This window comes from Conger conger, chromosome 1, assembly GCF_963514075.1.
Source record: "Conger conger chromosome 1, fConCon1.1, whole genome shotgun sequence".
In the NCBI taxonomy this organism is placed as follows: Eukaryota; Metazoa; Chordata; class Actinopteri; order Anguilliformes; family Congridae; genus Conger; species Conger conger.
The window spans coordinates 56,415,050-56,426,365 of record NC_083760.1 but is presented as its reverse complement, the minus strand read 5'-3'; the positions used below and the strand labels follow the sequence as shown (position 1 = coordinate 56,426,365).

Here is an 11,316-nt window from a genome sequence, read left to right as displayed (position 1 = left end):
CCATTAATGTAGTGCACATTTGTTCTTGATATACTGATGGTGTCTGTCTGTCTTCTCTTACCTGACATGCACAGCGTGCCTTATGTGAACATAAAGTATAGGAACATATACTCTTAAAGTGCCAAATCCATTTTAAACACAGAACAGTCATATTAGGGTACTTTTAACCTTGGTGATATGGGTATGAAGCAATATATTTTAAAATGTGTTTTGTGTTTACTCAGATTGAGGTAGCATTGTATATCAATGATGTGGATGTGCTCACAAATATGGTATTAAATGGGGTGAATTTTCTATCTTAATGAATGTCAGCTTTGCCTGAAGAATCAGCTTAATGACACGGCACCTGTGTCGCAGGGTAAGGAACAAAAACAGAGGCAAAGCAACGCCCTTCATACCATGGAGAGCAGTGTGCTCATATTTCTGCTTCCATATTTCTGCATCCAAGTGTTATGAAGTTCCAGGATTTACCTGCAACCAGGTCCCATTGTGTTATAGTTCTCCATATGACACTTCTTACCATATTCATTTGTATTCAAAAGATAGGCATCATCGAAATCAATCCACAGACATCACACAGTCATTCCCTCTTTTGCAGACACGTCAAATTGTAATGCAAGCTCTGAGCCCCATGTATTAGATGGAATGTGGGGGGATAATGTGCTGTTATGGGGTTACAAAAACTCATTAAAGCACTGTGTGGGATCATCTCTAAGCTTAAAATTTATTTGGCGAAAGGCAGAGACAGCTTTGGCAGGAATTAACAAATACTCTGACCTGGAATAGACTGGTCAGAGCCGTGGGACACAGAAGTCATTATAGGTCGCATTTCCTTGTAAGATGGTAGTTACATTCTGGAAATAGAATTTTAAAACTTGCAAACTAGATACCTGAGAGGTGTAGGGATTCCTCTGAAAGGTGAGGTATCAAACCGATGCCAGAATAATGAATCCAGCATAGGTTCGTAGGTTTTTTGCCAATTTGACTGATCCAAGAAAAACAATCAGTAGATTGTCTGCAAAAATGATGAAAAGTCAATAGTATTTGGAAAGGAACCTCAGGAGAGGGTTGGTTCATAGGCCACAAAATTCAGTTTTATGAATTTCCAAACACTTTCATGGGAATTTAGTTTTCTTTGAGGACATCTCTTAGTTCCTAATAGCACTACATTTTCCGTGTACAATATGTACTGTCTGATTCATCAAGAATACCCCATATTCTCTGCTTTATTGTAAAATGAAATGGGCTATAATACAAAGGAAAACAATGGCACACTTATGATAAATGCAGAGACTACATATTCAGACTGCAAAGTACAAGAGTCACAACATTGAAATACACTTTATAACACATCAAAATTGTTCATCACGAATAGCAATTTCAGAATATTGATGTCCGATTGTTTGTACGTGCAAGATGTGGCAGAAGTCTCTTCGTGAATTACAATTGTACACTTAGATATACCCTATTATACAGCTGGGCTTCACAGGAATAATTTGGGAGATAGAAACAATTATAAAGCATCAATATAGACCAAGAATTGTTGATTATTCTTATTTCCGCTTTCTGCAATGTTCCTAGCTGTGTATGTAAGTTACGTGGCATGTGGTATTCATGTCGGCACTGAAATAACCATTGGCTGCACACTGCTGTCATCTAGTGGCAAACAAAAATTCAAGGTTACAATACTCACAATGCATATAATATTGCAGGCGTTACCAAAATCTGTAACCATCCACATTTGTGGCTCTAGGGGACAATAGTTAAGCAAAACTCTGTTGATAATTTGCATTATTGTACATGCTTGTGCACTTTCCACAAAACAGACATTACCCAGCGAAGTTACTAAATACCGAAAGAAAACAGGCTATGATATTAGCTGTCACCTTCATTATTATAATCCCTCTGAAGGAACCATTTGACTTCTATATTATATATATCCTATTTTGTGAATGATGTAAGATTACAACACTAAGCAGTTTTCTCAAATATGCACTAACAAATGCTGCAGAATGACATTTTATTTGGATTACTACAGCAGCAGGCAATGTGATCTCTGTGTGTTTAACAGTGTGTAGAAAGGCATTCATAAGAACATAACTGGAGAACAAAACTGTAAGTATTAGTCAATATATTCCATATTGATGGCATTATATGTACAGTGGGATCCAGAATTATTGGCACCCTTCACAAATATGCACAAAAACCGCTGTAAAAAAATACAGCTATTGACATAAGTTGTATTTTCCAACATGTGTAAAGCAGTGTGCTTTATTAATGATTCAATAGAAGTCGTACATTTGAAGGTAGACATTATTTTATTGTTTGCAGTAGGCCTACATTTCAAGGAAATATCAGGAAAAACCAGAGGAGTACTTCACTTATGTTAAATGTAAGTCTATTTTTTTATATATTCATATATTGTAATAATCTATTTTAATTGGACAAAAGGCTGAAATATGAATCGTAATATAAATGACGAGTGAAAATAACACAATTAGCGTTTTACTGAAGTTCATTGTACCCAGTTAACCCCACCCATTGAAAACCTGAGTTTCGCCAAGGCAAAGAGCAAGCAAACGCAAGCAAAAGCAAACTAACCATTTGTTCCATCCACCCATCCATTATCTGAACCCGCTTATCCTGATCAGGGTCGCAGGGGGGCTGGAGCCTATCCCAGCATACATTGGGCGAAAGGCAGGAATACACCCTGGACAGGTCGCCAGTCTACCTAACCATTTGTTTATTTATGTATTTATTTATTTATCATTTTTTAATATTTCTGGGGAATTTGTGAATGCAAAATAAATTATATTATAGCAGATTTCAGTTTCCTGATTCTTTAACAGTTAATTAATTAAAGTAAATAGTCTAAATGTCCAATATCCTAGCTAAATTTAGCCAAGTAACTAATATTTACATTGAATGTGACTATATTATTTAAAAATAGGTTACATGACTGAAATCTACATGAGAATGTTAGTATTTACAGCATCTTGCAGCTTGTGTATGAAAATATATTTGCCGTATCTGCCATCTGTATGTATCTCATACATAGCCGACTCCATTATTATATTTCGTCGTCCGACTAGAACTGGCACGTGTCACTGAATTAGGTAATAATTAATATTTTATGAGATATCGTGTAACCTAATACTGGTATAATTCAATCCTGATCATGTAAACCGTCACAGTGATTGTCTCATATTAACTATTACGGTTCAACATCACGCAAAGAAGGAACGGATTTTCTTCTCGACCGCATGTTTAAGGACGGTACGTTTACGTCGTGGGAACGGCATGTTGTGCAGTTGTTTCCAAGGGAGCGGACAAGAGACAAGCGCAAAAACTCGTACCTGTACAACATTATGCAAATTTATGCAACAGTAATTCGTGAGTGTGGTGTTTCATAAATATTTTCAGATAATAGTGAGCCTTGTATGGTTTCATGGAATGCACAAATCAGAACCAGAACGTAGCTGGCTAACGTTAGCGGTTGAATCTGGTGATTAGTCTAGCAAACTACTGTAAGCTAGCGTTTACTTAGCAAGCTTTAGTGATTTGTGTAGATGCAAGACAATATTAATATTGTTTTGTAACGTTAGAGTTATTCGGTAATATAGAACTGACAGGACTCAATAACTGATTACTTTCATTAGTTATTTAGATAACCAACTACTGCTGAGTAACTACATGAACAATTTTCTTCATGGCTGGCTAGCTAGGTCCATACCAGTTTAGCTAGCTAACTATAGCAGTTATAGATAGATAGCTAGCTAGCTAGTTAGAACCACTGTGCTAACGTTACTTTCATAACTTCTTCAGGGCCACGATGACGGTAGCAGCGTTATAAAACTAAGCTAATAATATCTGTAATTGATGCTTGTCCAACAAGCGAACATAAAATAACGTTATTTTGTGAGTTTACCGGAGATTGTTCTTAGCTGGAAGTGTGATTTATATAGCTAGGTAGGCCAGCCGGGTAGCTAATCTGGGCAAGTAAACTATATGTAGAACCTAATAACAGACGGGTAACGTTAGCTACTTTTGTGTCTAAGATTGCCTTCGTTAGTGTTTCTGACGATAAACTTATACGTTAGCTAGACGTCTATTCGCTAGAATCCATTTGTATGTCGTGCTTATGATAGTGGGATTGATCTTCCTGCGTTGTAATCTTCCTACACAGTTGCAACGAGGTGGCTATCCTGGTTAGCATATGGCAACAACACTGGTTCTCCAGTCTATCGTGAATAACAAGGAACAAACGATCTAGCTAACGTTTAGTTTAAGAAACGTTTGCTTAGGTCACTGTTTTCCATTCAATGTCTTGTGCCTTTTCATTGAATGCAAGCTGAGCGAAATAACGTTATACATACTCAGCCTCACATGAAGTAATCTCCATTGCAGATTCAGAGAGAAGAACATGAGTAAAGACTCGCAAATGAGAGCTGCAATAAACCAGAAGCTGATTGAAATGGGCGAACGGGAACGGTAAGACGGGCATTCCTCTCTTACAGCGGTTCTCAGGCTAACTAGTTGCTTTCCTGTGTGTACTGGTCTTTGCAAGTAACATTTGCAATCCCCCGTATTGTAAAACGATGTTAATTTAATGTCTTCATTTTTGGCCTGTGCATTGAATACATAGTCCCATATTCACGTTACATTCGAATCACTTCGCAGATGCTCTTATTCAGAGCGATTTACTGAAATGGCGAACCCCATTTTTAATCTCATGAAAACAAAAGCCAAATTTATAATACATAAATGTAAAGTCAAACAAACAAACCAAAAGTTAGTATTAAAACAAATGGCACTATATATTACCGGCATATTACCCTAAAGGGAACTGCAAAATGAAAGCAAAGAGGACAGCAAAAGAGGGTTCGAGGATCCATGGTGCAGTCTGAATTGGTGGGTCTTCGATCATCGAAGACCCAATTCAGACTGCACCATAATTAATTGGACAATGACATTTTTTGTTACTTAGATTTTCTACTCTAGCACTTTGAGTTTGAAAGGATACAATTACAGTGAGGTTGAGGTGCCAGCTTTAATTTGAGGGTATTTCCATCCATATTAGATGAAGCGTTTAGAAATGATAGGGCCTTTTGTGCATGGCGCCCCCCATTTCCGGGCATCAAAAAATATTGGACAGTTTAACATACCTTTCCATGGAATGACTGCTTGAAGTTAGTGCTGCATAGACATCACCAGATGCTGGGTATCTTCCCTGGTGATGCTCTGCCAGGCCTGTACGGCAGCCATCTTCAGTTCCTGCTTGTTTCAGAGACTTTTTACTTTCAGTCTCCTCTTCAGCATGCAAAATGCATGTTCAATTGGATTTAGATTTTTTTTTTATTGACTCAGCAAGTCGAGGCTTTTCTACTTTTTGGCCGTCAGAAACCCCTTTGTTGCTTTAGTTTCGGGTCATTGTCTTGTTGCATGAAATGCCATCCAATAAGTTTGGAGGCGTTTGGTTTTATCTGAGCTGATAAAATATTTCAGATAAAATATATTTATATGTAGAATTCATTGTTCTACTTCTGTCTGAAGTCAGCCCGTTCCACTAGCAGCCATACAGGCCCAAGCCGTAACATCCCCTCCACCATGTTTCACGGTTTATCAGTGGTTTGTATCTTGCGGCACCAAAAAAGTTTGCAAGTGGAAATTGGGGTTTGTGTCAATTTGGGGCATCATATCTTTACTATGGCGGCACTAGGGAGGGGGGAAAATGGCAGCAATCAAATGTTGTGCTGCCTCCATGGAATTCTGATAGCTTTTACATTACATTATTGGCATTTGGCAGACGCATTTGGCAGCTCTTATCCAGAGCTGTACAAAAACATTGTTTTACAAGTGTTTTATAATAATAAATACATTTCTTCCCCATTCTGATGTTTGGTCTGAAAAACAGCTGAACCACTTGACCACATCTGCATGCCTTATGCATTTAGTTTCTGCCACATGATTGGCTGATTAAATATTTGCATTGACAAGCTGGTGTTCAGGTCTATCTAATAAAGTGACCACTGAGTGTGTTATCAATACAATTTTGAAATCAATGCAAAATGTAATGGAGCCAGTGTAACCGCTAAAAAAGGATAATTTCCTCTCAAATTTTGGTTCTACTTAAAACTCTTTCTGCTGCATTTAGTGCTAATTGGAGGCATGCAAGGGCCTTTTGGCTTAGTGAGGAATATAGCAAATTAAAATGGTCTAATCTAGAGGTGTTAAAGGTAGGAATCACCTTTTCTGAATCTAGGAATGTGAGAAAATATCTAATCTTACAAATGACCCAGAGCTGAAAGAAACGTGCACTTGTTCCTAATGTGTTGGTTTCTGGAAAATGGTTTAATCATGGCAGCCAAGTAACTGAGGTGCTCATGAAATTCATCACCAATGTCATTTAGGGATATGACACATCATCAGTTCTTGTAACCGTTTACCATCCTATTTTGTAAACGGTTAACCGTTTAACCAACTGCTTATAGGGTAGTATCTTATTCATGAAAAATAAATGATAAAATTGGAGTACCCTGCTGACAAAAATGTAATTGCATTTTCAAACTTTATTTTTTTAAATATTGCCATTAAATGTCTACATTGTAAGTCAGATAATAGCCTAATTGTCAAATTAAAGATTTACATTGACATTGTGCTCACAGATGTCCAGCAGTCTATAGTTCAGGCATGCTGGTCGATCGTGTGTCCTTTTTAAAAATTCATTGGTTAAAATTGAGAAATTTGTTGTTGAGAAATTTGTTACAGACAGGGTTGTGAACTCACAATTCCATGGTCACATTAATGTTCGCGTTTTTGCACGTAACAACATTGTGTCATGGTGGCGACACGTTAAATGCTCTATTTTAGGCAGGAAATCCGACAGAAAATGGTACACAAATCCAATTCTTTTTCACTTTCTCATTGGCACAGGTTGAAGGAGTTGCTCAGAACCAAACTAATTGAATGTGGTTGGAAGGATCAGTTGAAAGCACATTGTAAAGGTAAGTGTTGTATAAATGCATGTATCAGGTCAGGATGAATTCACATGCATACCTTTTTTTAAAAAATATAAGAGTTAGGCCAATACTTTGAGTTAGGTTTGGGTGGTGTGTACAACTTGTTTGATTTGGGGTAGAGGCTGAAAACGATGGTATCTCTTTTCCTCTGACGGTGCACGGTGTTCAGTCCTGCCAGCAACCATGCATGGTACATACTGAACTGTTTTCTTCAGAATTTGCATAAATAAAGCTTTTGTGTTGCAGTCATACAAATCACGAATTAATGGCAGATCTTGGAGAATCACCATGACTTGAATTGCATCTTTGTAGCTTGACTAGCTTGCCACTGGCCTCACTATTCAAGAAAAAGAAAATTTTTACCTGTGGCACCAGTGTTTGCTAGAAGTTTTTCAATGGCTGCGGTATTGGCTTTGCCTAACGTGAGACCTAACACTGATACCTGCTGCAGGTATGATTACTTTTTATAGTGGGGAGGATTTTACTGAAATGGGGCAAATTAGTAATTTCAGTGCCAATTTTATTAACTGCGTGTGAAACAAACTAAAGTCAAATAGTTTCCCAACCCAATAATTTCCAGCTATGCAGCATTAAGCAGACTAGCTAGATTGACTTCAGTAGCATTTAGCAAGTTGTCTTGGGTGAGCTCAGTCATGTTTGTCAATGTTCAGACCTTTAACATAGAGAAATAGCAAACTTTACAGCAAGACATTTTCAGCTCTCTTCTACTTCTACTTTCACCTCATTGTCTTTATTTTTTGACTATCGTTAACTCAAGAGATTGACAGACTGTCAATCACCTCACAAACCGAATGCTCCCGCCTCAGGAAAGGATGCGTTTGTGTTTGACACGCAGAATGGGGCGCGATGTTAGTCCTGTCCAAGTGCAAAGACGATGGGCAATAAGAAGGGATACCCAAAAAGTTTGTGTTTGGTAGGTGGTGCAGTAGAGCGAAGATAAATGTGCTGCTCGATATGCTACAAGATGAATGTAGTGGATACACTGCATTTTACTGCATGATTTAGTGCATTGCACTAATTAACATGAAAAGAAACTTGCATCGCCCACCACACACACCCACGTATAGTCACGCTGCATAAATTTAAAACTCAAAATAAGTCCATAAGACTCATGCAGAGACACGCCTACATCAAGTGATGTATAGTTAAAATAAAATTTCCCATTAAGTAGTTTTTATTTGCAGCAACACAACTGTCGATTAGTCTAATTCCAGATGAGCATCTGTCCCAGGTAGTTTCATTTAGACCTCTGGGCATCCTATTTGCTTCTGATAATACTGCCTTTGCAGATGTCATCAAGGAAAAGGGTTTGGAGCATGTGACCGTGGAAGACCTGGTTGCAGAAATCACACCAAAAGGAAGAGGTATGACTTATTTTGGTATTACAAGTCATTCATGTGGTTTTAGGGAAGCTGAATGTTTATACTGTGCCTTGAAAAAGTATTCAGACCCTAAACATATTTTCATTCTATTGTCTCAGATTCTACATTTAAAGGATATTCAATGGTTTGGAGATCATGGAGGAAAAAATAAATACATAAGTAAATAAATAAAAATGTCTTTCAGCCATTTACTAAAAATGAAAATCCAAAATTAATTTAAAAAATATATAATTAATTCCCTTTGTAATCTTGAGACTAACCTTGCTCGGTTGCATTGTATTGCCTTACCAACTCACCCAATTTGTTGATGGTTTCCCCCTGTTTAGGAAATGGGTGGAACGCCTGTTTTTAATTAAGTCATTTGGACCCATACTCACTCTCTCTGTGAGGTCCAACAGAATGGTAGAGATTTTCACCAAACAAAACTAAAGGTGAAACAAAAGTCAGGGACGTGATTATAGAGAAGCACAGGTCTCGGGAAGGGTACAAAACACTCAAAGGCACTGAAAATACCATGGAGTGCAGTCCATTATACAGAAGTGGAAAAAAAAATGAAACTACAGCCACTCTGCCTAGGTCGTGAACTCAGTCACCGAACAAGAATGGCACTTGTCAGTGAGGTTTCTGCGAGTGGCTGCAAATTCTGGGGATATTCACAGCTCAACAATCTCTGCGGCATTGCACAAAAAGAGCCTTTATGGAAGAGTGGAAAAGACGAAGCCCTGGCTGGGGGAAAAAAACATTCTTCACGTACAATGAGTCTGCAAAACATGGAGGGGATACTGCAAAGATGTTGTAGAAAGTTCCGTGGTCTGAAGAAACTAAAGTTTAACTTTTTTTGCTTGAACACAAAGTATGGTGGTGGTGGCATCATGTCTTGGGGATACAGGGAATGACAAATCTGGTCAGGATTGATAGGGAACATGAATGGTGCACAATACAGAGAGATCCTGGATAAAAACCTTCTCCCCTCTGCCAGAAAACTAGGAAGTTTGTCTTTCAGCAGGACAGCAACCCAAAGCACACAGCCAGAGCAAAATCTTACAATGAAGAAAATGTATGTCTGAGTGGTCCAGACAGTCATTACCTTAACCCTTTTGAATATTTGTGGCATGTCCTCATAATTGCTGTCCATTGCCGCTCCCCAACAAATCTGGCACAGCTTGAGAAATTTTGCAGGGAGGAATGGGCCAATATCACCTTGTGCAAAGTGAATAGAGACTTATCCAAAAAGCCTCCTGGCTGTAATGGCTGCAAGAGGTGGTACAACCAAGTAGTGAAAAGGGGGGATACTTCAGTTTAAAAGATTTTTTTTAAGGGAATTATCATTTTATATTGTGGGATGTACTGTGAAAGCCAGTGCATGATTCACAAATGTAAATCCCCGGTCCAATTTATGTATGTTAAAAAGAGTTGTGGGCTGAATACTTCTTCAAGACACTTTTTTTATTTTGACAATTCAACACAACATCCTGTCAATTTGGGAGTACAGACTAGCGCTTGCATCCCGCAGAGCACATGCTGCCACATGCTGGCTCTCTGAAGTTTAATGATAGTCGAGTCATCCTTTTACGCACTTTGTACTGTCCAATCAAAAAAAGTTTCTCTTTTTGATTGGACAGGAGGCACCCTGCCTGCTGAAAACTTCTGTAGACGACGTTGAGGCTATTTTAGCAGCACAGTACAAGACGTTATACCCTATAGGCAGGATAGGTACCATCTTGACCAGGCAAGATGTATGATGACTTCACACTTGTATTCAGTACTGTTCAACACTGCTAAAAAAGTGCCTTTGTAATATTTGTCATAACCTTTTCTTTTTGAACTTTTAGCTCTTGTACCTGACAGTGTGAAGAAAGAACTTCTACAGAGAATAAGAGCTTTTCTCGCTCAGCATTCCACCCTATGAATGGAGGTGTTCTTCGTTTCTTTATTTTCTGATCCAAATAGTAATCAAGTACATTTGTTTTTGCCTCATTTCTCAAATTAAAGTTGTGACATTTTATCATGATTTAGACCATTTTTTTAATATTGTCTTTCTGAGATAAAATAGTAAGTAGTTGTGAATTGTTTTAATGCATTTTTAACAATAAAGATTTGGTTACAATTGTGGTTGACTGTTGCTGTATTAAAACGATTCAACATTGCTGTTAAGCCAGAAGCTAGAAATGGCAATTTTGATTTGGCAGTCAGAGATCCTAAATGAGTATATAAACCGGTTTTCTTTGTGTGCTGTTTTTATTTTACTTTATTTATTTATTTATTTCCCCCTCCCCTCCCCCCAATCAATATGGTCACACGATATACCATTTTAAAGTGTTAAACTCATGGTTCTGTCTGTATGAACTATTTTGCGATGTCCTGGCTTTCACGGCAACGGTTCCTTATTTTGTAATGTGGAGTGGCAAAACAAGCGTGGAGGGACCTCAACCCCTAAGCATTTTGTAGATGAACGGACGACACAAATCAGGGTTTTCTTTTGACGGCAAGGATCCTGCCAACCAAATAGTTTCTCATTACAAAAACATGCTAACTAGGGGAAACAACAATAGAATGTTTACTTGGGATCTCTCTGGAGGAATGATCATTTTATATCAGTGATCATCTCATTACATTCTCAAAATATGATCGGGGTTGAGTATTTGATTGGGGTTGATCTTCTATCAATGGACCTCAATTAATATATTTGTATACTAGATGTTGTAATTCTTGTAGTTATTTTTTACAGCTTTCTGGACCTGCTGTTACCAAAGAGGAGAGTAAGGTTAGGGAGGGAGACAGGTGGAGGGGGGGTGAGAATGCTTCTTTTTTTTCTCTCTCTCTCTCTCTCCAGGAAACTTCCAGGATAATTTATCATGTTCATCATATCATTTGGTTACCATGCATCCTTTTTT

At 38.0% G+C, this 11,316-nt stretch overlaps 1 protein-coding gene across 3 annotated transcripts; it reads left to right on the top strand.

The window, feature by feature from the left end:
• Positions 1 to 3,135: 3,135 nt before the first annotated feature.
• On the top strand, positions 3,136 to 10,534 carry eny2 (ENY2 transcription and export complex 2 subunit). 3 transcript variants are annotated; one of them, XM_061251733.1, is made up of 5 exons: positions 3,136 to 3,276; positions 4,408 to 4,491; positions 6,934 to 7,004; positions 8,330 to 8,404; positions 10,255 to 10,534. In XM_061251733.1, the coding sequence occupies exons 2-5, from the start codon at positions 4,424 to 4,426 to the stop codon at positions 10,329 to 10,331; spliced, it is 291 nt and encodes a 96-aa protein (XP_061107717.1). In that variant the 5' UTR covers positions 3,136 to 3,276; positions 4,408 to 4,423; the 3' UTR covers positions 10,332 to 10,534. The 3 variants fall into 3 exon arrangements, with proteins under 3 accessions (XP_061107717.1, XP_061107708.1, XP_061107725.1); XM_061251724.1 differs by having other exon boundaries at positions 3,261 to 3,393; XM_061251741.1 differs by lacking the exon at positions 3,136 to 3,276 and adding an exon at positions 3,778 to 3,918.
• Positions 10,535 to 11,316: the final 782 nt, after the last annotated feature.

Coding starts and splice junctions, on each gene's coding strand:
- eny2 (XM_061251733.1), top strand. CDS start 4,424: ATGAGTAAAGACTCGCAAATGAGAGCTGCAATAAACCAGAAGCTGATT. Junction 4,492..6,933: donor GAAATGGGCGAACGGGAACG/GTAAGACGGGCA, acceptor TCATTGGCACAG/GTTGAAGGAGTTGCTCAGAA. Junction 8,405..10,254: donor AATCACACCAAAAGGAAGAG/GTATGACTTATT, acceptor TTGAACTTTTAG/CTCTTGTACCTGACAGTGTG.